Source organism: Oryctolagus cuniculus, chromosome 6, assembly GCF_964237555.1.
Source record: "Oryctolagus cuniculus chromosome 6, mOryCun1.1, whole genome shotgun sequence".
Classification (NCBI taxonomy): Eukaryota; Metazoa; Chordata; class Mammalia; order Lagomorpha; family Leporidae; genus Oryctolagus; species Oryctolagus cuniculus.
In genome coordinates, this window is record NC_091437.1 from 15,872,890 (window position 1) to 15,895,784 (window position 22,895).

The following is a 22,895-nucleotide window of genomic DNA, read 5'->3' on the forward strand; positions in this document are numbered from 1 at the left end:
GGACCCCCGGGCCGCCGCCCCCGCACACACGGCGAGGACGGGCTCGCAGGCGGGAGCCCCGCGCCCCGGCCTTCACGCCAGCTGCCGCGCCGCCGGCTCCCGCGCGGGGGCGCCCGAGCGGCCGCCGCGCCGCCGGAAGTGCTCTCCCGAGCGCGCGCCGCGGGAAGATGGCGCTGGACGCGGGCGACATGGAAGATGGGCAGCTCTCCGACTCGGACTCCGACATGATGGTCGCGCCCAGCGACAGGCCGCTGCCAGTGCCGGTGAGTGCGGAGGGCGGCCGGGGGGCGCGCGGAGCCCGGGCCGCCAGCCTGGAGGCGGGCGTGCAGCGGCGGCGACTCCGCCTGCCAGGCCGCTGGTCGTGGTGTAAAAACCCAGCGGCGTCCCCGGCCTGGCGTCGCTCCGTTGTCCCGGAAGGGCCGAGACCCGGGGCCGTCGGCCTGGAGCAGCCCGCGCTGCTCATCCGGGCCCCGCGGGGTGAGGGGACCGTGGCCCGCAGAGCCCGCCCGCCCGCCCGGCTTTGTCTTGCGGGGCCGCCGGGGTCCCCCGCCGTCCGGCCCGCCTGCGTCCCCCGGGCGTCGCGCCGCGGACGCGGTGGTCGTGCGGGGCGGGGGCGCGGCCCGCACGCAGCGACTCGGCCGACGTCGCCCTAGACGCGGGGACGGACTCCTGCGGGACTCGGCCGCCGCCGGCCCGGCTGCTGGCGCTCGCGGGAGCCCGGCGCACGCGGAGTTCGTGTCGAGTCCCGGGTGCCGAGGGAGCGTGAGTTCTGGAGCTCCGTGCATTGTGTGCTTCCAAGCAGCTGGAGACGGGGTGTGCGGTGTTTCACCGCGCACAGAAGTTTGAGGTGCTGGATCTGCTCAGAGCTCTGATTCGCAGCTCACTCGGTGTAGACTACACTGCAGAACCCCACCTTGGACGCCAGGGGGTTGTGAAGTTGTTATGTGGCGGTAGTTATTTTTTTTTTTTTTAAAGCACAGGTGACTCCTTTTGCATATAAATGCCCTGGGAGTTAATTCCGACACAATTTGTTCTCAGTGGTTTTACCTAAATTGCTCCGTGACTTGGTAAACTGGCGTCATGAACTCTGCAGTTTTAGGATTGTTAGGGGGACAAGGTACTGGGTAAACTCCCTGCCTGCCACGCGGGCATCCTGTATTGGCGTCAGTTTGAGTCCTGCCTGCTCCACTTCGGATCCAGCTCCCTGCTAAGGCACCTGGGAAAACAGCAGAAGACGGCCCAGGTGCTTGAGCCCTGCACGTATGTGGGAGACCCGGATGAAGCTCCTGCTTGGAAGATCTCTCTCAATACGTCTGGCTTTCAATAAATAAATCTTAAAAAAAAAAAAAAAAGTGATATCACGGGTTCCTCCCGGTAGGAGTTTGCCTTCTAATCCAAAGGGAAACAATCATTGAACCTTATGGAGGAAGTTGGTGTGTGTACAGCAAGGCGGGTATCTGTGGAAAGAAAGAAAACAGTTCTAACTGCCAGTAGCAAATTGCGTGTGACATTCCCAGGCATTCTGACAATAATGGAAAAGACGAAATCTTCTGAAAGTGAGAACTGAGAGCTCTGCTAATTTCTTAAGAGACCTTAGAATTAAATGCTGCATTAGCTGTAGAAATAAGAATGCGTAGCCTTTTTTCTTCCAAGATTCATTTATTTATTTAAAAAGCAGAGAGACACATCTTTGATCTACTGGTTCACTCCTCAAATGCCCCCAATAACCAGGGTGGGGCCAGGCTGATGGCAGGAGCCCAGAATCCCACCCAGGTCACCCACATGGGTAGGAGGGGCCCGAGGACTTCGGCCATCTTCTGCTGTCCTTCCAGTATATTAGCGGGGACCTGGATCAGAAGTGGAGCAGCCAAGACTCAAAGTAGGCACTCAGATACGGGATGTGAGGTGTCCAAGATAACAGCTTAATCATTGCACTTCACAACGCCCATGCCAGGTTTTTTAGCTTTATATTTGGCAAATTCCATAAGCATTGGTTTCAGAGATGTTTTTGAAGACAATTTTGTTCTAGAATAGTCCAGTTGAGTCTCTCTCTCCCTCGCTCTTTATTTTTTTAAGCAGCACATGGCGGGTGGAATACATGGCGGAATGTGTTTTGTGGAACTGACCGTGTCTCCTCTTGCTTGCAGAAAGTTCTAGTAGGGGGCAGTGCCGCGAGGGGCTTGCAGAGTCCCACAGCAGCGGGTGCACCCGCGTCACATTACCGGACTGTTAAAAGTGTGGATTCAAGTGAAGAGAGCTTTTCTGATTCAGATGATGAGAGCTCTCTTTGGAAGCGCAAGCGACAGAAGTGTTTGAGCCTGCCTCCCAAGCCAGAGCCCTTCCAGTTTGACCAGAGTAGTCAGAAGCCCCCCGCCGCCGGAGGAAAGAAGGTTAACAACATCTGGGGCGCCGTGCTGCAGGAGCAGAACCAGGACGCCGTGGCCACTGAACTGGGCATCTTGGGAATGGAGGGCACGATTGACAGAAGCAGGCAGTCAGAGACCTACAATTACCTGCTGGCTAAGAAACTCAGGAGGGAATCTCAGGAGCACGCAAAAGATGTAGACAAGGAGCTAGACGACTACATGCATGGTGGCACAAAGGGGGGGTCGAAGGACGAGGAAAACGGGCAAGGGCATCTCAAGCGGAAGCGGCCCGTCAGAGACAGAGTGGGAGCCAGGCTGGAGATGAACTACAAAGGCCGGTACGAGATCACGGAGGAGGATTCTCAGGAGAAGGTGGCCGATGAAATCGCTTACAGGTGAGCAGCTAACTCGGGCCTACCAATGCACGCTCGACCCAGCTCTGTTCTGTTGTTGGAAACTCAGTGTGCATTCATGATGGCAAACGCATTAGCAATGTTGCCTTGAATTTTAATTACTTGGTTATTTTGCTTAAAGAACTCTGTGATTATTTGGTTATGTCAGTACATTTGTGTTTTAAATTTGAACAAGACTGAGAGGATAATCTTGCAGACTTCTAAAACTTTAAGTAACTCTTTGCATTTTGTGCCATAAAGCTCTTATATGGCACTTTTTTTGAATTCTGTGTATTGACTTGTTGTTATTTTCTGGAGCAGGCCAAAGCCAGGAGCCTAGCACTCCGTCCAGGTTTGCGACATGGTGCCTTCTGTCTGCCATGGTGCACGGTCACAAGAAGCTGGATCAGATGCAGAGCCAAGGCCTGAATGCGCGCGCTGATACGGGATGCACACATCCCAAGCAGCATGTGCACGCGCACACGAAGTGCCTGCCCCCAGGGCATCTTTTTAAATTATGTCTCTCTCTAGAGTTTTCAAGCACTTGTGACTTTGTAAACTAGCTCTTGAGGATTATTTTACGTATACTATTCACTCATCTCAAGTGTTGGGCTTTTTCAGCAAATTTATCAAGCTGTACAACCATCACCAACACTTTTTTTTTTCTTTTTGGGTTTATTTGTTTATTTGAAAGAGAGAGACAGATATTGCTGGGTCACTCCATAATGATCTTTAACAGCCAGGACAGGGTCAGGCCAAAGCCAGAACCCAGGGACTCCATGCTGGTCTCCTATATGGACAGCATGGATCCAAGCACTTGAAACATCGTCTGCTTCCTTCCCAGGGTGCACATAAGTGGGAAACTGGATCGGAAGCTGAGGCAGGACACAATCCCAGGCACTCCAGTGCAGGTGTACTGAGCGTGGCTTAACCTCCTGGGCCACTACACCAGCCACTCGTTGTGTCCATGTGCCCGTGCACAGTTGTGAACCCCTGTCCTTATTCCTACGTGACTCCTCATCTATACCTCATATAAACGTGCCTTTTCTGGGCATTTCATAGTATGTGAAATTTCACAGACTATGGTCACATGCCTGGCTTATTTCACTGAGTGTAATGTTTCTGAGATTGAGTCATGTAGCAGACATCAGTCCCTAATTGCTTGTGTATGTGCGTGTGTGTTCCTCCCTTCTGTATGGATATTCTACTTCTGTTTCGAATCTTCACATGCAGATATTAGAACATATATTTTCGGCCGGCGCCGCGGCTCACTAGGCTAATCCTCTGCCTTGCGGCGCCGGCACACCGGGTTCTAGTCCTGGTCGGGGCGCCGGATTCTGTCCCGGTTGCCCCTCTTCCAGGCCAGCTCTCTGCTGTGGCCAGGAAGTGCAGTGGAGGATGGCCCAGGTGCTTGGGCCCTGCACCCCATGGGAGACCAGGAGAAGTACCTGGCTCCTGCCATCGGATCAGCGCGGTGCGCCGGCCACAGCACACCAGCCACGGTGGCCATTGGAGGGTGAACCAACGGCAAAGGAAGACCTTTCTCTCTGTCTCTCTCTCTCACTGTCCACTCTGCCTGTCAAAAAAAAATTTTTTTTTGTTTTCATTTCTTTTGGGTAAATACTTGGGAGTAGAATAGCTTTGTGAATGATAAATTTATAATTCATGTATTTTTAAGAAGCTCACATTTTGATTCATTTTCCATTATCTCCAGCTTACTAATATACAGTGTCACACATTTGAAAATAGATACGGCTCAGGAGTAGTATGTGGGCAGGCATTTGTACAGCACTTAAGATGTCACTTGGAACACCCACACCCATGTTGGAGTGGCAGGTTCAAGTCCTGGCTCCACTTTGAGCTTCCTGCTGATTTGCTCTCTAGGAGGCTTCAGATGGCGTCTCGAGTCAATGGGTTCCTGCCACCCGTGTGGGAACCTGACTTGAGTTCATAGCTCCCAGCCTCGGCCTGACCCAGCCCTGGTTTTTGCAGCCCTTGTGGGGAAAGAATCAGTGGATGAAATCTTTCTCCCCAGCTCCCCTCCCCTGTGTGTGTGTGTGTGTGTGTGTATGTGTGTACCTCTGCCTTTCAAATAAATAAAAGTAAAAATGTAAAGAGGAGGGGTAGACGTTGAGGCACAGTGAGTTAACCACCGCAGTGGACACCTGCATGCCATGTTACAGTACCCGGTTTGCATCTCAGCTACTCCATGCTTGTGGTCCAGTGTCCTGCTAATGTGCCAGGTAGGCGGCAGATGATGACCCAAGTGACTGGGTTCCTGTCACCCACACGGGAGGCCCAGGTGGGCTTCCTGGCTTTGGCCTGGCCTCACCCCGGCTGGTGAAGGAGTGAACTAGCAGTTGGAAAACATCCTTCTCTTCCCCTCTTCCCCCATGTTTCCCTCTGTCTCTGTCACTCTTTCATACAGCTATGAAACAAGTATTGGCTTTCCAGGCAAATCTACCTCAACACTAGTATGGGTTTTAATGTACTGAGAAGTTTGGGATTTGAGTGCTGGAGTGAGATTTTGCAAACTTGATAGATAAGAGGAGTCAGACCCCGTCAGTGGGAACGTGGCATGCCCAAGGTTACAGATGTATTTTCGGACCAGGGGCTAGGCCCTGGTCCCTTTGCTCCTAGCCCGGTGCCCTTTGTACAGATGCGCGCCACCTTCTGCTGAGAGCCAAAGGGTGCCAGGTCTGACGAGCAGGTCAGCCTTCTGTGCTGTTATTCTCCCTCCCCTTCGTGAAGTGGTGGCTCTGACAGTAGAATTTCTTGGGCTCCCTGTGTTTTAAGTGGACACTGTAGTGTTGACATCATAACGTTGCAGAGAGAACTATCTGAGTGGTGCATAAAAGTTTTTGGTAGGTTTCAGCTGCTTCTTTGTTGTTCCGGGGCAGCCTGTGAGGGAAAGGGTGCATGCATTTTAGAGCTCCCAGGTGTCTTTGGGGTTGGGAAAGCCAGCGTTAGGCGTACTTGAAAGCATAGTACAGTACGTGTTTGTTGTGACAGGAGTGGAGTGGGTTTATCTTCTTTTGCATTTGGGTTTCTGTTCATACCTTGCTATCGGTGCCTATCTGTTTTGAAATCTGCCATAATCCACCTGCAAGTGACAAGGCCAAATAACCTTGAGGTTATAATGTCCCTGTGTGGCCTAAGATTACGATGGTTGGTGCCAGTGATTCCAAGGTTAAATATTGAATATTTAGAAAAGCAGAAGTTAGGGGCCAGGACTGTGGCGCTGTGGCATAGGGTAAAGCCTCTGCCTGAGGCACCAGCATCCCATGTGGGCACTGGTTCGAGTCCCGGCTGTTCCTCGTCCGATCAGGCTCTCTGCTATGGCCTGGGAAAGCAGCAGAAGATGGCCCAAGTGCTACGTCTCTCAAGTAAATAAATAAAATCTTTAAAAAAAAAAAAAAGGCAGATGTTATTACAATGGGATTTTCATTATAGTTAAGGAGTAAACTATCAATTTCTTCAACTCTTTACACAAAGAAAGAGGTTAATTTTGCTTTATTTGTTCTTTATCAGGTTACAGGAACCAAAGAAAGATCTGATAGCCCGAGTAGTGAGGATAATTGGAAACAAAAAGGCGATTGAACTGCTGATGGAAACTGCTGAAGTTGAACAAAATGGTGGCCTTTTTATAGTGGTAAGACTGCTCTACTGTTTAGTATTTTTTAACATGATTTTTTCTTTAAGAAAGCAATATTGCCTCTTTTGCATCTCTTATTTATCATCCTTTATGATGTTTTTCATATTTTTAAAAACTATATCAGCAATGAATAGTGAATTTAGAAATTCTGAACTTTTGGCAATTAATACTTACATTTATCTACCCAAAAAGCTAGATAAATTTTAGTATCTTAGTGTGTTGCAGTTAAGAGTGTATCTCTCTTGATTCATTAAAGGTCGGGAGTGCAGTTTTAACAGCTTCGTGGGGAAGCTTGAGAGCCCACATTGGGTGGGTTCGGGGGTCTGGGGTCTGTGCTGTCCCGAGGCTGTGCTTTCTGAGCTTCGGAGGGCTTGTTCGGCTCCTGGGCACCTCCGTCTGCTCAGCCCTGATGAGCATTAGTCGGCTTGATGCAGGTGAAGTCCTTCCCACAGTGCCCACGACTAGAAATGTTACTTTGGGTTCATTTAATTTCATGCTCTTTTCTTGAAAAGAGGAGCAGAAAGTGTTTCTTCGTGTATGAAGCACAGGTAGGTGCACACCATACCCATTGTCTTAAAATTTCATAGGTGGTAGGGATGAAAGAGAAAAAAACCTCTCTGAAAAATGCCGGTGTGGGGGATGATGATGGAACAAGGGTCGCGAGCCTCTGCTGGCTGTTTGAGAATGACAGAGCACTTCTCAGCTGGGCCACACTGGGCTCCGGCAGCCACCTCACCCTGCACAACGGCTGCACAGATCTCGGGCTGGGCCAGACTGGGCTCCGGCAGCCACCTCACCCTGCACAACGGCTGCACAGATCTCCTTTAACGTAGCCCTCAGCCCAGGGTGTGGATGGATGGATCAGTACGCTGTGCAAACAGAGAAAAGGAGCCACTTAGCATCCACTGTGGAAACAGCTTGTGAGCATAAATTGCAGACATTAAAATGGAATTTAGCAGCAAAGCAAGTAATAATCAGGACTGCACTGTGTCCCTGTTACTCTACTTAGAGTCTCATTCAGTTTTATGCAGATTTAGATTCATCGGTATTTTACTACTGTGGTAATAAAATTTTAGATTCCAGTGAGCTAATGCAGGCTAGAAGTTGGGAAGATGGAAGTCCAGGTTCATTTTCTTCAGCTATATTCTTTTCCTTAAACAATTATTTCCTGAGTAACTCCCGTGTGCCAAGTACTCTTCTAGAACAAAGAGTTTACCTTAGGGTTGGAGGTGAGAGGGAGACAGTCCATAAGTGGTCAAGTTCAATAACTGTAGGTGCATCAGGAAGTGATACATCCTGTGGGGAGAGACGATCAAATGGAGGTGGAGGGAGCGGAGGAGAGAAGGAGGTGGCAGTAAATGAGCGATCAGGGCAGAGCTGTATTACAGGAAGGTGCCTGTTGAACTGACATGAAGGGGCAGTGCCTGCAGGACTAGAACTAGGCTGAGTGGGACTCGACTTGCCTTAGGTGCAGAATTGAGGGACTGCTGAAAAAGCTCAGTAATCAAGATAGATAATTCTTTAATGCAGCATTTTCAAAAATCAAAATTAATGCAAAAAATCGGTAATGGGCAAACATTTTTTTTTCCATTTTCGTCTTATTTGAAAGAGGCAGAGAATGATAGAGAAGGGTCTTCCATCTACTAGTTCACTCCCTAAAGGCCTGCAACAGGCCGGCGCCGCAGCTCACTAGGCTAATCCTCCGCCTTGCGGCGCCGGCACACCGGGTTCTAGTCCCGGTCGGGGAGCCGGATTCTGTCCCGGTTGCCCCTCTTCCAGGCCAGCTCTCTGCTGTGGCCAGGGAGTGCAGTGGAGGATGGCCCAAGTGCTTGGGCCCTGCACCCCATGGGAGACCAGGAGAAGTACCTGGCTTCTGCCATCGGATCAGCGCGGTGTGCTGGCCGCAGTGGGCCAGCCATGGCGGCCATTGGAGGGTGAACCAATGGTAAAGGAAGACCTTTCTATCTGTCTTTCTCTCTCACTGTCCACTCTGCCTGTCCAAAAAAAAAGGCCTGCAACAACTAGGACTGGGCTAAGCCAAAGCCAGGAACTCAGAACTCAGTCCACGTCCCAACCTGGGTGGCAGGGATTCAAGTACTGGGGCCATTACCTGCTGCCTCCAGTGTACACATAAGGTGGAAGCTGGAATCAAAGGCAGAGCCCAGACACAGACTTAGGCACTGTCATAAGAGATGCCAGCATCTGTAACACCATCTTTACTGCGACAAAGCTAGTATTTAGTTTTTAATTATTTATTTGAAAGGCAGAGCAACTGAAGGATCTTCCATCCATTGGTGTACTCCCTACATGACCACAACACCTAGGTCTATGCCTAGCCAAAGCCAGGAACCAGGAACTCCATCTTGGTCTCCCTCATGGGTGGCAGGGGTCCAAGTACAGGAGCCAGCTGCTGCTGCTTTCCCAAGTTCATCAGCAGGAAGCTGGATCAGAAGCAGAGTAGGTGTGACTTGAGGTGGTACTCAGATCCACACTTCATTATGGGCTGCTGGCCTCGCACACAGCAGTGGGACAAGTGGTCAGACTTTGGGAGTATGTGGAAGGTGGAACCAACAGAATTTTCTGATGGTTTCTATAGAAGAAATAAGAACAGTTAGGGTGGGCGATGTGGTGCCCTGGGTTAAGCGGCTGCCTGGAAACACCCACATCCCCTATCAATGCCTGGGTTGAGTTCTGTGTTGCACGTGTTTTGGGAGAGAACAGCTGATAGAACCTCTTGCACTTGTTCTCTCACTCTGCTGTTCAAATAAATAAATAAGCATTTTTTTAAAAAAAAAAGAAAAGAAAAAGGGGCGTGGGTGTTGTGCAACACGTTAGCTACCGCCTGGGACTCATCCCATATCCAAGTATCCGCTCTGCTTCCTATCCAGCTCCCTGCTAATGTGTCCGGGAAACAATGGATGATGGCTAAGTGTTTAAAAAAAAGAGAGAGAAAGGAATGTCCATTATACTCCATTCTAGTTTTATTTTAGTACTACACTGTTTTAAAGTTGACTTTTATATTGATTTTTGTTGTATTCATTCTTTTTTATTAGAAAGACAGAGTTAGATAGAAAGAAAGAGATCTTCCATCCAGTCTTCACTCCTCAAGTGCCCACAGTGGCCAGGGCTGCAGCCAGACCGAAGGCAGGAGCACAGAACTCAATCCCAGTCTTGTACACACCACACTGTTTCAGTTAATGAGTGTGATCTTTTGGCCAGATGGCACAGAGAAGCATAAAGTTTAGTCATTTGAGCTGATGGCCATTGTCACCACGTAGATTTTATGATTCGGAGAATTTTGGGGTTGAGTCAGAATCAGGGCTGGACTTCAGAGCTGGTCGTCCTTTCATTTCTTTAGGTGTGCCTGTTAATAGATGCTGCAGCCACTCATGGGAAGAGTCCACACACTTTAATTGTTTGGTTCCTTTTGCAGAATGGGAGTCGAAGGAGGACACCAGGTGGAGTTTTTCTGAACCTCCTGAAAAATACTCCGAGTATCAGCGAGGAGCAAATCAAGGTAGTGATGTTGCCCTTGGCCTTTAGGCTGTCATGGTGCATCTTCCCTGCAGCCTGTAGTCTCATCTCCTGCTCATCTCCCCGGCCTGCTTGCCTTTCATTAACCAGCTTTGTCGCGGTCTCATTTCGGGTAAAACTCGTGCCTTTTGTAAGCTCTTGCCTCATTTTTTTCTTCCCTTTCAGGGCCAAGATCAGTTTTTTTTTAATACAGTACTTTTTCCTGGTGTCTTACACATAATTAGTTTTTCTATTCCCCTAAAACTTTTCATTTTATTTTGAGATACAGTGAGAGAGACGGAGTCCTGTGATCCTCTGATTCACTCTCTACATGTCCTTGATAGTCAGGGCAGAACCAGAGACTCAGTCTGGATCTCCCAAGCTGGTAGCAAGGACCCACCTGCTGCCTCCCAGGGTCTGTATTTGCAGGAAGCTGGAATAGGAAACAGAACCTGGACTCTAACCCAGGCAATCCAGTGTGGGGTGCAGGTATCCCAGTTGGTAGCTTAACTGCTAAGCCAAACACCTGCTCCTGTAACTTTTTATTAGTGAAATTTTCAAACTTAAATAATAGAAGGAAGAAAGATGTGGATACCCATACTCCTCCTGGACTCAGAGGTTGTTTGTATTTTAGCATTCTTACTTTACCTACACAATTTTTTTTAAAGATTGATTTTATTTGAAAGGCAGATTTACAGAGAGAGACAGACAGAGATCTTCCATTCCACTGGTTCACTCTCAAAATGGCCAAAGCTGGGCCAGACCAAAGCTGGGAGCTTCTTCCAGGTCTCCCACGTGAGTGCAGGGGTCCTAGCACTTAGGCTATTTTCTGCTGCTTTCCCAGGCACATAGCGGGGAGCTGGATTGGAAGTGGAGCAGCTGGGACTTGAACCAGTGCCCATATGGGGTGCCGCCGTTGGGCAGCGGCTTAACCTGCTACACTACAGCGCTGGCCCCTACCTACACAATTTTAATTCTCCTTTAAGATTTTGAGATGGTTATTTTATAGCGTCAAGTTATCTTAATTATGGTTCTGGTGACCACCTCCTCATTACTTTTTTTCATGAATTCCTCCACTTGCAAATTTTTTTTTTTAAAGAAGTATTTAGTTGAGAGACATAATGACAGGGAGAGGGTAATAGAGAGAGAGGAGGGGTGAATTCACTCCTGCAATCAGGGATCCATTCCTGAAGTGGAGCTTTCGTGATCAAAATACTTTGTTTTTTTTATGATTTATTTGAAAGGCATAGTGAGAGGGAGAGACAGAGAAGAGAGAGATCATCTGTCTGCTGGTTCATTCCCCAGATCGACACAGGCCAGGAGTCGGGAACTCTCTCTGCGTCTCCCAAGTGGAGGCAGAGACCCAAGTACTTGGGCCATCATGTGCTGCCTCCCACACAGTAGCAGGGAGCTGTATCGGAAGCTGAGACATCAGATCTGGAACTGGCATCTGATGTGGGGAGCCTCTGTCACCAGCAGTGGCTTAACTGCTCCTCAATGCCCGTCCCCTCCAAGATTTCTTACAAACTAGAAAGGAGGTACTAGAAACTAGAAAGAATTATTTGTCATCATTTTTCTGTTATTCAGAATGTCCTCTATGGGGATTCTTCTACAGTGTGGTTTTTAACAACTCCAAGTTTGATACTGCGCCAGCTTTGTGATGCAGTGGGTTATGCTGCTGTTGGGACACCCACATCCCGTATCAGAGTGCCAGCCCTAGTCCTAGCTACTTGGGGTTTCAGATCCAGCTTCCTGCTGACACCCACCAGGAGGCAGCAGATGACAGCTCCAGTCCTTGTGTCCTGCCGCCCTTGTGGGAGACGCCCTAGCCTGGCCATGGACTCTGTGATTCACAATGAGCCTGTGTTTGTTTATTTTGTGTGGGAAAAGGAGATGACTACAGAATCTGTGGCAATAAATGATAGTTCTTACTAACTAAAGTTGTTCTTTTGTTACAGGACATTTTCTACATTGAAAATCAAAAGGAATATGAAAATAAAAAAGCTGCTAGGAAAAGGAGAACACAGATACTGGGGAAGAAGATGAAACAGGCCATCAAAAGTCTGAATTTCCAGGAGGAAGATGATACATCACGAGAAACTTTTGCAAGTGACACAAATGAGGCCCTGGCCTCCCTTGACGAGTCCCAGGAAGGACACGGAGAAGCCAAGCTGGACCCCGAGGAAGCCATCGAGGTTGACCACTCTCACGACCTGGACATCTTTTAAGTACATTTTGGACATTTGGGGGATTAAGCCTTTCTAAAGTATCATTGTAATAATTTCTACTGAGATTGCTTTGTTGTACTTTGCACTGATTAACATGAGAAGACAAAACTGTTTCTTGTTTTAAATAAAAAATAAATGAGGGGAGACAGAAGCGATTGACAGAAACATTTACAAATGGCTCGTGCCTGACAAAACTTTATATAGCACAAGATCTAATTTCTCAGTCTGTTGCATGTGCTAACTACTACGAGTAGTACTCATTGATAATCGGTCTGGGCGGAGGTCATTATAACATGCCATTCAAATGTTTGTTTTCTTTTTCTGATTTCTCTTTCTGGTGAATTATGTTTTGATTTTAACATTCCATTAAAAATGCAGATGGGATACACACATTGGTAAGCTGTTCCTAATGCATTCAAAAAAATTTTTTTTTGTTTTCTCAGAACTCTTAGGCAGTTTGAAGAATAGAGACTAAAAATAGGTTTAGACTGATGGATCCACTCACATATTTGTTTATCCAGAAGTAAATAAATGTCAGAAACTTTTCAAAGAAGCATTGACTCTTTGTTTTTGACTTCTTACTAATTACCAATGTGATTCATACCTTTGTATTACTATGGATATTTTTAAATTTCCCACTGGTGGCCTGCCTAAGTCTTAGCTTGTGTTCAGGAACGTAGGTATTTAAAATGTCACATCTGCATGAAGTTTCAAATTTTCAATTTTATTTTAAAAAGACAGTAAAGATAGTTTACATAGTATGTTCCAAGAGGTAGCTAGTTTATAAAGTATCTCAAACAAAAATATGTATAATATATGCAGCAAAAATGTATATAATTCAGCAGTTATAGACTGTTCTTTATAGAGTGTGTACTTGAAATTTTTCAGTAGTTCCTGAAAATTTGGTCATGGAAGTTGAATGTAAGGGAAATATGCTTATTGGTTGCTTTTTATTTATACAGAATGGAAAATAAAGTGGGTTTTTGACAGTCCTTAATGAGCTTCAGGTGACTTCATTTTTAATTTTCAAACTCAACTCTTCTTTCATAAAACTGCTATTACCAGGGCAGGCCTTGTGGCATGCGGTGCTAAGCCACTGCCTGGAGCACCTGCCTCCCATATGAGTGCCAGTTCAAGCCCCAGCTGGTTTTTTTGTTTCCCATCCAGCTCCCCGCTAATGTGCCGGGAAGACAGCAGAAGATGACCCAGTGCCTGGGCCCCTGCCACTCACATGGAAGACCAGGATGGAGTTCTGGCTCTAGGCTTTGGCCTAGCCCAGTTCCCAGTTGTGCTGTTTGGGGAGTGAACCAGTGAACAGAAATTTCTGTCTCCTTTCTGTAGCTCTGCCCTTAGAGTAAAATTACATGAATATTGCTACTACTGAAATAATGTTGTAAGTAGGTAACTGTGTATTGTATCTGAGATTGCTTATGAGAGGGATTTTAAAGACAGTACATACAGCTGGTTAAGCTGCAGCTCGGGCTGCCTGCATCCCCTGTCAGGGTGCTGGTTTGAGTCCTGGCGACTTGGCTTCCAATCCAGCTTCCTGCTGATGCGGGTAGGAGGCAGAAGAGGACCCAGGTGCTTGGGTTCCCGTCAGCCACAGGGCAGTTGCAGGTGGAGTTCCTGGCTCCTGGCTTCAGCCTGGCCCAACCTGAGCTGCTGTGGGCTTTTGGGGAGTGAACTAGCAGATGGAAGATCATTTCTCCTCTGTCCTGCCTTTCAAATAAATAAATCTTTCTAAATAAATAGCTAACACATTATAAAAGATATAATCATCATTCAGAATATTTAAATGCTACATATTGATACAAATATTACTAATTTTACTACTGAAAGTTATGGGGTTTTTAATTTTTTTCAATGTATTTGAGAGACCTCCCATCTGCTGCTTCATTCCCCCAAATGGCCTCCAAAGCCAGGACTGGAGTGGGCCAGGGCCAGGGCCAAGGCCAGGGGCCAAGAGCAAAATCCAGGTCTTCCACGTGGGTGACAGAGATCCAACGACCTGAGGCATCATCTCTGCCCGCCCAGAGCGCATTCTCAGGAAGCTGGAATCAGGAGCTGGATGGAGGTGTCACACCCAGGCGCCTGTGATAACCAGCGTCTTAGCCACCAGGCCAAATACTTGCCCCAGAAGTTACAATTTCTGAAAGGTACCAATGCTTGAGGCTGCTTTATCCTTTTTTTTTTTTTTAAACATTTATTTGTTTGAAAGAGTTAGAGAGAGAGGGAGAGAGAGAGGTCTTTCATCTGCTGGTTCACTCCTCAATTGGCCACAATGACTGGAGCTGAGCTGATCCAAAGCCAGGAGCTTCTTCCATGTCTCCCATGTGGGTGTAAGAGCCCAAGGACTTGAGCCATCTTGTACTGCTTTCCCAGGCCATAGCAGAGCTGGACTGGAAGTGGAGCAGCCGGGACGCGAACTGGCGCCCATATGGGATCCCGGCACTGCAGAAGGCAGCTTTACCCACTATACCACGGTGCCGGCCCTGAGGCTTCTTTGTCTTAAGACTCCTTTTGCCCACCTTCGTGGTTCATTTTCATCAACAGCTGTTTCTTTACTGTTAGGAAACCACACGGATTCTGTCTTGGATCACGTCCAACTGTCATACAGAAACAACACTTTGGTGTTTATTTCTTTAAAAAGGTCGCCCATTAATGTCACACTATATTCTGGTTATCCAAGTCTAGGAAGTGTCCAGCTCTCTCCTGAGAGGTGTTGCTGGTAGTACTCTGCACACCAGTGTATTTTACAGTAGTTCTTTCTGCCCACCTAGCAGGATTCCTCCTGACGACCAGATTTACAGCTGTCATCCTCCGTCTTCCCTCAGAAGTGCTCATCGTCACCAGTGATCTTTCTTTGCTAAAAGGAGTTTGAGGGGCCAGTGCTGTGGCTCCTGGCTTCGGATTGACCCAGCTCCGGCCACTGTAGCCATCTGGAGAGAGAAACAGTGGATGGAAGCCCTCTTTTTCGGCTTCTGTTGCAGTGGATTCGTTTCTGAGAGGAGCAGCGTGGTGGGGGCAAGAGGCGCGGAGTCACCACACAGACCCCAGGAGTCGGGTGAAAGCAGGCCTGAGGCCAGCAGCCCGCAGACTCATTTATTTCAGTTGACCACATCTTATATAGCCAAGACCAGCCAATCTGGTCAAGGGGCGGTCTATGCCCCAACCAATCACATCCTGTTGCCAGGCAGTTTCCAAAGCCATCCAATCACAGCCTGTTGCCAGGCAGTTTCAAAGCCATCCCTGAGTAACTGACGCTCGCTTGCCAGTGGCCACCTTGGCATGGCCTTCTCATTCTACCACATGCTTCTCCTTCTCTCTCTCTCGAACTCTTTCCGATAAATAAATAATTCTTTAAAAAAATAAAAAAAAAGTTTGAGGGCTGGCGTTGTGGCACAGTGGGTGAAGCGGCTGCTTGAGATGCTACATTCCATCCTGGAATCCCAGCCCCTTCACTTCTGATCCAGCTTCCCCCCAACAACACCCTGGGAGACGGCAGGTGATGGCTCACGTGCTTGAGCCCTGCCCCCCCCCCCGGGGGGGGGAGAACAGATGGAATTCCTGGCTCCTGCGTGGCCTGGCCTACCCCTGGCTATTGTGGGCTTTGGGAGAATGAACTAGCAAATGGAAGTGCCCTGTGTGGGTGTGTGTATCACTCTGCCTTTCAAATAAGTAGAAATAAAAACATTTTTGAGTTGTAATCTAAAAAAGTGTAATAAGCCTAAGGTAATAAAATAGCTTATGTTTTAGCAAATTTGGTTTATACTTTCTTTTTAAAAGAATATTTGAAACACAGTTACCGAGAGGGAGAGACGGAAAGAGCCACAACATCCCAGGCTGGGCCAGGCCAAAGCCAGGAGCCTGGAGCTCCATCCAGGTCTCCCACATGGGTGGCAGCAGCCCAAATATGTATGGTTTCACCCATGGCCTCTCAGGATAGGTTGGCAGGAAGCTGGGTTAGAAGCAGAGTAGCCAGGACTGGAACCATGATTCGTGGGATTAAAGATGCCAGTCTCAGAAGTGCTGACACGCTACTGCACCACTATTCCCACCCATAACTCAATTTTTAAATGGCTTATGATAATGCTTTTCTCAAGAAAGGAAATTTTTGAGCCGGCGCCGCGGCTCACTAGGCTAATCCTCCGCCTTGCGGCACCAGCACACCAGGTTCTAGTCCCGGTCGGGGCGCCGGATTCTGTCCCGGTTGCCCCTCTTCCAGGCCAGCTCTCTGCTGTGGCCAGGGAGTGCAGTGGAGGATGGCCCAAGTGCTTGGGCCCTGCACCCCATGGGAGACCAGGAAAAGCACCTGGCTCCTGCCATCGGATCAGCACGGTGCGCCGGCTGCAGCGCGCCGGCCGCAGCGGGCATTGGAGAGTGAACCAACGGCAAAGGAAGACCTTTCTCTCTGTCTCTCTCTCTCACTGTCCACTCTGCCTGTCCAAAAAAAAAAAAAAGGAAATTTTTTAAAAAGTAACTCTCAGCTGGAAACTTCATTGCTAATACATCTGTCAGAGGTTGCTAAGGAGTCCGCGAAGCATTGTTTGGTCACAAGCAGTGCATCGTGGTCACAGAGTGAGTGAGTGTCGTCCTAGGTGAGAATTCTGCCATTGCCAGCAGGATGGCTTCAGGAAAAGACACTTGTCCTCTGTTTCCAAAACTCACCAACAACTGCTCTGATGAGAGTTTGAACAGGCCTCTTAACAGGTGAGGGCTTACGGGATCTGGAGACTTGTTGCATTCTCTCGGAGCTACATAGATGCAGGGTTCTCAGCATCTCTGTAGACGTCTTTCTGTTCCAGAGGGAGGCGCCGGACATGTGCAGGGAGAACGCGACACTGCACGTGCGTGAGTTCAGAAACCGAGTTAGTGACTGGGTTTTGTAACTGGCCGGAGACTGCCTTTGCCAAGTGTGCTGCCTTCTTCCTTCCAGTCGAGTTAAGATGGACATGAGGGGCAAAGAGGGAAGGAGCATGTGTCTGGAGGTACCCAGCATGGACTCCTGGTCCTTGGGGTACTTGGTCATCTCGTTGATGAGCCTGAGGGGCACAGCTGTGCTGCCTGCCCTTGGGGTGGTCAAGTGTCCTGGACCCACAACCGCCTCTGTTCCCGAGAATGGCGCTGAAGGGGCTGACTTTAACTCACCGCATCCCTTCTTGTTGCTTTCCTGATCTTCAGGTACGAGGAGATTCATTTGCCACGGTTTTCGGTGAAGCAAGGGCTGATCCCAAGACGTTACGTTATGCCTTGGAAACAAAATATGAAATTCAGGAACCTGAATCTGAAGGTATATTTCCACGAGTATTCCTAATTTTTAAGCCTATACTGTTTAGTATATCTGAACAGACACACAGAATTATACAGAAACTGGAGGCAAATGCAAGCCGTCTCTGTTCAAATATCCCTGTAGAACCTCTAGGCATCACGGAGACCTGATTGTACAGCCTATGAGTAGACGCCGTTAGCATGAAAGCGACGGGTGGGCTAGGGACCCTTGGTTCCCGTATGAGATGCCTGGATCAAGTCCTGGCTACCGCACAGGCTGCTCGCACGTTCATGCTAATATGCTTGGGAGACAGCGGATGATGGCCTAAGAGCTCGAGTCCCTGCCACCCACGTGGCAGACCCAGACAGAGAGCCTGGCTCCTGGCTATCACCTGGCCCGTGTTGAGGCACTGGGGAAGTGAAGCACTCTGTCTCGCTTTCTTCCTGTCTTTGTCTCTCTCTGTCAGTCTACTTTTCAAAGAAGTCTTTTAAAAATATGTATTAAAGCTACAGTACAGAGGAGGTGCTTCCATGGTGTGTATTCAGCTAGAGAACCATGGGAACAGCTTGGCCACATTTATAGGTAAGACTCACCTACGCAATGCTCCTTTTCACCCAACAGTTTCAAAACATTTTCTAGATTTAGACTGACTTGTGAAAAGTAAGCTGTTTCTTTAGAGGAGAATAGAATATAACGTAATCATCGGGGGCCGGAGTTGTGGCATAGCAGGTAAAGCTGCCGCCTGCATCTCATGATGGCAGCATCTCACGGGCACCGGTTTGTGTCCCTGCTGCTCCACTTCCAGTCCAGTCCCTTAATGACCTGGGAAAGCCCTGGAAGATGGCCCAAGACCTTGGGCCCCTGCACCCACATGGGAGACCTGAAGAAGCTCCTGGCTCCAGGCTTCAAGCTGGCTCAGCCTTGGCCTTTGTGGCCAACTGGAGAGTGAACCAGCAGATGGAAGATCTCTCTCTCCTCCTTTTTCTAACTCTGACTTTCAAGTACATAAATAAATCTTTTTTAAAAAAGGATATGTTGTAATAGACTATGAAAGGAAATTTCAGGTTAAAATTCTGAGAAACATGAATTTTTATAACTGATTAGGAGATATCAAGTGGATAAGCAGTTAATATAGAATAAAAATACTTTATTTCAAAATGTGTCATATATGTAGAAAATAAATTATTAAAATATGGCTCAATTGTTTTCTTGTAAAATGTACATATACTAAAAATAAACTGCATTTGACTGGCTAGGAGCCCAGAACCCCATCTGGGTCTCCTATGCCATGCATGGCAGACCCTTACACATCTGAGCCATCATTCACTGCTTCCCAGGGTACAGTAGCAGGATGCTGGGTTGCAAGTGAAGTAGCCAAGGGGTTGAATCAGCACTTTTCTATGGGGTACCAGGATCCCAAGTGGCAGCTTAATCCGCTGTGCCACAAGATCCACCCTCATCTGATATTCTGAAAACAAAGCCAAAACAGGAAATCAAGACTCCAGTGTTAAGCATCAGATTTATATACGCTTATTAGTAAGACTTACTGGAATCTTAGCATTGAACAATATATTGTGCAGTTCAGTGGCTCATTTTCAGTGTCCTAAATAGCTTTAACATGGTGACAGTATCAGCACTTTTTCATTTACTAAAACTGAACATGTAAACTATGATTTGAAATCAGTAAAGGAAAACTTTGCTTTGAATGCAGTAAAACATACAATTGTTTAACCTTACTCTTTCAATGCTACAATGCAGCATAACCGTTCAGAGCTGTTTTGCTGTTGCAGTGCAGTTGGTAGGGTCCCTAACACTTTTTTTGGAAGTCAGAGTCACACAGAGAGAGGAGAGGCAGATAGGTCTTCCATCTGATGGTTCGCTCCCCGGTTGGTCACAACAGCTGGAGATCCGGAAACCAGGAGCCTCTTCTGAGTCTCCCACATGGGTGCAGCGGCCCAAGGACTTGGGCCATCCTCCGCTGCTTTCCCAGGCCATGGCAGAGAGCTGGATCGGAAGTGGCGCAGCCGGGACTCTAACCGGCACCCATATGGGATGCCAGCGCTTCAGGCCAGATTAACCTGCTGCACCACAGCACCGGCCCCCTAACAAGTTTTAAAATGCAATTAGTGACTAGTGTGTAGACCACCATGAGAATCAAATAAGAGAATTGCATGAAGAGACCATGCCCATGCTGGGGAAATGCTGCCAGGGCTTCTTCTTTCTTCTGTTTATCCTCCTCCGTTTTCCAGCAAGAGGTGAAAAAATACTGCATTTAACAGCATCAGAATGACAACACGGTATTCTAGCAATGAGGCTGTGCCCTGGGCCAGGCCAGAACGCGGCTTGAAAGGACTGAAGAGTCAGCAGTAGCACCCCAGTGTGTGGTGCAGTGGCTAACCCTCCACCTGAGACGCTGGCATCCCATGAGTGCTGGTTCAAGTCCCGGCTACTCCATTTCTGATCCAGCTCCCTGCTACTGCTCCTGGGAGGGCAGTGGAAGATGGAACAAGTGCTTGCCCCTGCAACCCATGCGGGAGACCAGGATGATCCAGGCTCTTGGCTTCTTCCTAGCCCAGCCCTGGACATTGTAGACATCTGGGGAATGAACCAAAGGATAGAGGATCTCTCTCTGTCTCTCTCTCTCTCTCTGTAACTCTGCGCTTCAGATAAGTAAAGCTTTAAGAAACAGAAAGAATTAGAAGTAGGCATATGCTTAAGAACCCCAAATAGCTGTTTAGCAGTCATTGTAGTAGCATCATATTTCCTACCAGTTTAGGACCTAGGATTTGGCAACAGTTTTTTCATTCACATGTGTTATTCAATATTCCAACATTGTTTACTATCCCCATTTTATGTATCAGCAAACCGAGTCTCATGGACCCAACGCCCATAGTCACCTTTATTTGTGGACACACAGCTGTTATTAGGAGTCAGGCAGCACTGAGCATCACAGAACTGGTTTTGTTTTTTTTTTAAGATTTTTTATTTATTTGAAAGACAGACATAAAGGGACATCTTCTATCTGCTGGTTCATTCCCCAAATGGCCACAATGACCAAGACTGGGCCAAGCTGAAGCCAGCAGGCTGGAACGCCATCCCATGTGTGGCACAGACCCAAGCACTTGGGCCATCCTTCGCTGCTTTCCAAGGCCATCAGCAGGAGCTGGATCAGAAGTGGAGCAGCTGGGACTCGATCCAGCGCCCATATGCGATGCCAGCACTGCAGGCGGCAGCTTTTCCCGCTATGCCACAGCGCCATCCTCCCAGCAGTTTTTAGAAAAGGAATGCTACTGTGCCCCCAGGCCTTCCCCCTCATCAGGGAGAGCTGGAAGAAGTACTGAGTGCAGTTCAGTTCACAACAGCTAAGATACAGACTCAATCCAGAGTCTGTCAGCTGAGGACCGGATAAAGAAATTAGGGGATATGTGCACCGTGGAATACTACACAGCGTTGAAAAAATCAATCAATGCTGTCATGAGCAACCAAGTGAAGGGAACTGGAGAAGGTCATCTTTAGTGAAAGAAGCAGTCCCCAAAGGACACACACCACGCGTTCCCTCGGATCTGTGAGAGCCCAGAGCACCTGCAGGGTGGTCTACAGAAGTGACGCTGACACCTTGAGATGCGTGACTTGAGCGGCCCTGGGCTCCACAGCTGGGGAACAGTCTGTTTTCTTTACATATTATCTGTTGCGCTCTACTTAGAATGGAGTTAATTGTACGTGCGTGAAGTTAATTGAAAATAGATCTTAGTAAGCCGGCGCCGTGGCTCAATAGGCTAATCCTCCACCTTGCGGCGCCGGCACACCGGGTTCTAGTCCCGGTTGGGGCGCCGGATTCTGTCCCGGTTGCCCCTCTTCCAGGCCAGCTCTCTGCTATGGCCAGGGAGTGCAGTGGAGGATGGCCCAGGTGCTTGGGCCCTGCACCCCATGGGAGACCAGGAAAAAGCACCTGGATCCTGGTTTCTGCCATCGGATCAGCGCGGTGCGCCGGCTGCAGCGGCGGCCATTGGAGGGTGAACCAACGGCAAAAGGAAGACCTTTCTCTCTCTGTCTCTCTCTCTCACTGTCCACTCTGCCTGTCAAAAAAAAAAAATAAATAAAAAAAAAAAATAAAAAAATAAAAAAATAAATAAAAAAAAAAAAAGAAAATAGATCTTAGTAAAAACAGGAATGGGTGGGGAGAATCACTGTTCCCGGAGTTGAGTCTATGAAATGCGTGAAGTCGGTACTCCCTGAACAAAAGGTTTCTGTGGGAAAAGTGCTGGGAACCTTCAGGCCCCTCCAAGAACACCGTGACGGTGGGCGTGGTGTGACGGCAGACAGGAGCGTGGCAGTGGGCATAGTGTGTGACGTCAGACAACAGCAGGATAAGTGGGCATGGTGTGACAACAGACAAGACTGTGACAGTGGGCGGGTGTGTGACGGCAGACAGGAGTGAGATGTGGGCGGGCGTGTGATGGCAGACAAGACCGTGACGTGGGCGTGGCTGTGACGTCAGAGAAGAGCGTGACGGTGGGCGGGCATGTGACGTCAGATGAGACCGTGACCCACGTGGGCGTGACGTGGGCGGGCATGTGACGGCAGACCAGACCATGACGTGAGCGTTTGCATGACAGACCAGACCATGACGTGGGCGGGCGGGTGCATGACGGCGGACGAGACCGTGACGTGGCCATGGCGTGTGACCGTGGGTGGGTGTGTGACGGCGGCCTTGTTCCCTCCCGCAGCAGGCGGACGCGTGCGGCATCTACGCGGGGCCGCTGGAGGACTCGCTGTTCCTGACCCACAGTGAGCGGCTCTGCCACGGCGAGGAGCGCCGGGTGGTCCTGAAGAAGGGCCCCCCGGAAATCAGGATTGCGGACCTGCCTCTGCACTCGCCTCTCTCCAGGTACCAGAGCACCGTGATTTCCCACGGCTTCCGGAGGCGACTGGTCTGAGCGGAATAAACCGGCCTCGGCCTCTCTCCCCAGCGTCCGAGCCCTCTGCGCCGCGAGCTTCGCCGCCAGGGTCAGGCTGAAGCCGTCAGGCTCTGGATCGGCTGGCATGGAGGGGGCGGACAGGCGTGTGGCCCCGCCGACCCCAGCCCCGCACCACCTCACGGACGGGAGGGTGGCCCCGCCGACCCCAGCCCCGCACCACCTCCCGGACGGGAGGGTGGCCCCGACGACCCCAGCCCCGCACCACCTCACAGACCCGCTGACCCCAGCCCCGCACCACCTCCCGGACGGGAGGGTGGCCCCGCTGACCGCAGTCCCGCACCACCTCACGGACGGGAGGGTGGCCCCGCCGACCCCAGCCCCGCACCACGTCACGGACGGGAGGGTGGCCCCGCCGACCCCAGCCCCGCACCACCTCGCTAAGAAGCACCAGACCGTGCCAGGCCCACTGCAGGACCTCAGGGCACCCCTCTGCCTTCCTCTCCTCCTCTTCCTCCCCGTGACACCCGGTGTCACCCGAGGCAAACGCAAACAC

General features: G+C 49.3%; 2 protein-coding genes across 2 annotated transcripts; both read left to right on the forward strand.

Annotated features, from left to right (window-relative positions):
• The first annotated feature begins 104 nt into the window (after window positions 1–104).
• PHAX (phosphorylated adaptor for RNA export) lies at window positions 105–13,146 on the forward strand. The gene is made up of 5 exons (XM_008254963.4): window positions 105–263; window positions 2,148–2,761; window positions 6,290–6,410; window positions 9,847–9,930; window positions 11,885–13,146. Exons 1-5 carry the CDS (start codon window positions 168–170, stop codon window positions 12,152–12,154), a joined length of 1,185 nt encoding a protein of 394 aa, XP_008253185.1. The 5' UTR covers window positions 105–167; the 3' UTR covers window positions 12,155–13,146.
• A 3,561-nt stretch (window positions 13,147–16,707) lies between these two features.
• Window positions 16,708–22,387, forward strand: SPMIP10 (sperm microtubule inner protein 10). The gene is made up of 3 exons (XM_002710173.5): window positions 16,708–16,864; window positions 17,336–17,444; window positions 22,151–22,387. The coding sequence occupies exons 1-3, from the start codon at window positions 16,779–16,781 to the stop codon at window positions 22,358–22,360; spliced, it is 405 nt and encodes a 134-aa protein (XP_002710219.1). The 5' UTR covers window positions 16,708–16,778; the 3' UTR covers window positions 22,361–22,387.
• The last annotated feature ends 508 nt before the right edge of the window (window positions 22,388–22,895 follow it).

Bases quoted from the DNA above. Each gene is read 5' to 3' on its own strand.
- PHAX (XM_008254963.4), top strand. From the start codon at position 168: ATGGCGCTGGACGCGGGCGACATGGAAGATGGGCAGCTCTCCGACTCG. The intron at 264-2,147 runs GTGAGTGCGGAG...TCTTGCTTGCAG, and splicing joins ACAGGCCGCTGCCAGTGCCG to AAAGTTCTAGTAGGGGGCAG. The intron at 6,411-9,846 runs GTAAGACTGCTC...TTCCTTTTGCAG, and splicing joins ATGGTGGCCTTTTTATAGTG to AATGGGAGTCGAAGGAGGAC.
- SPMIP10 (XM_002710173.5), top strand. From the start codon at position 16,779: ATGGCTTCAGGAAAAGACACTTGTCCTCTGTTTCCAAAACTCACCAAC. The intron at 16,865-17,335 runs GTGAGGGCTTAC...CCTGATCTTCAG, and splicing joins TTGAACAGGCCTCTTAACAG to GTACGAGGAGATTCATTTGC. The intron at 17,445-22,150 runs GTATATTTCCAC...TCCCTCCCGCAG, and splicing joins TCAGGAACCTGAATCTGAAG to CAGGCGGACGCGTGCGGCAT.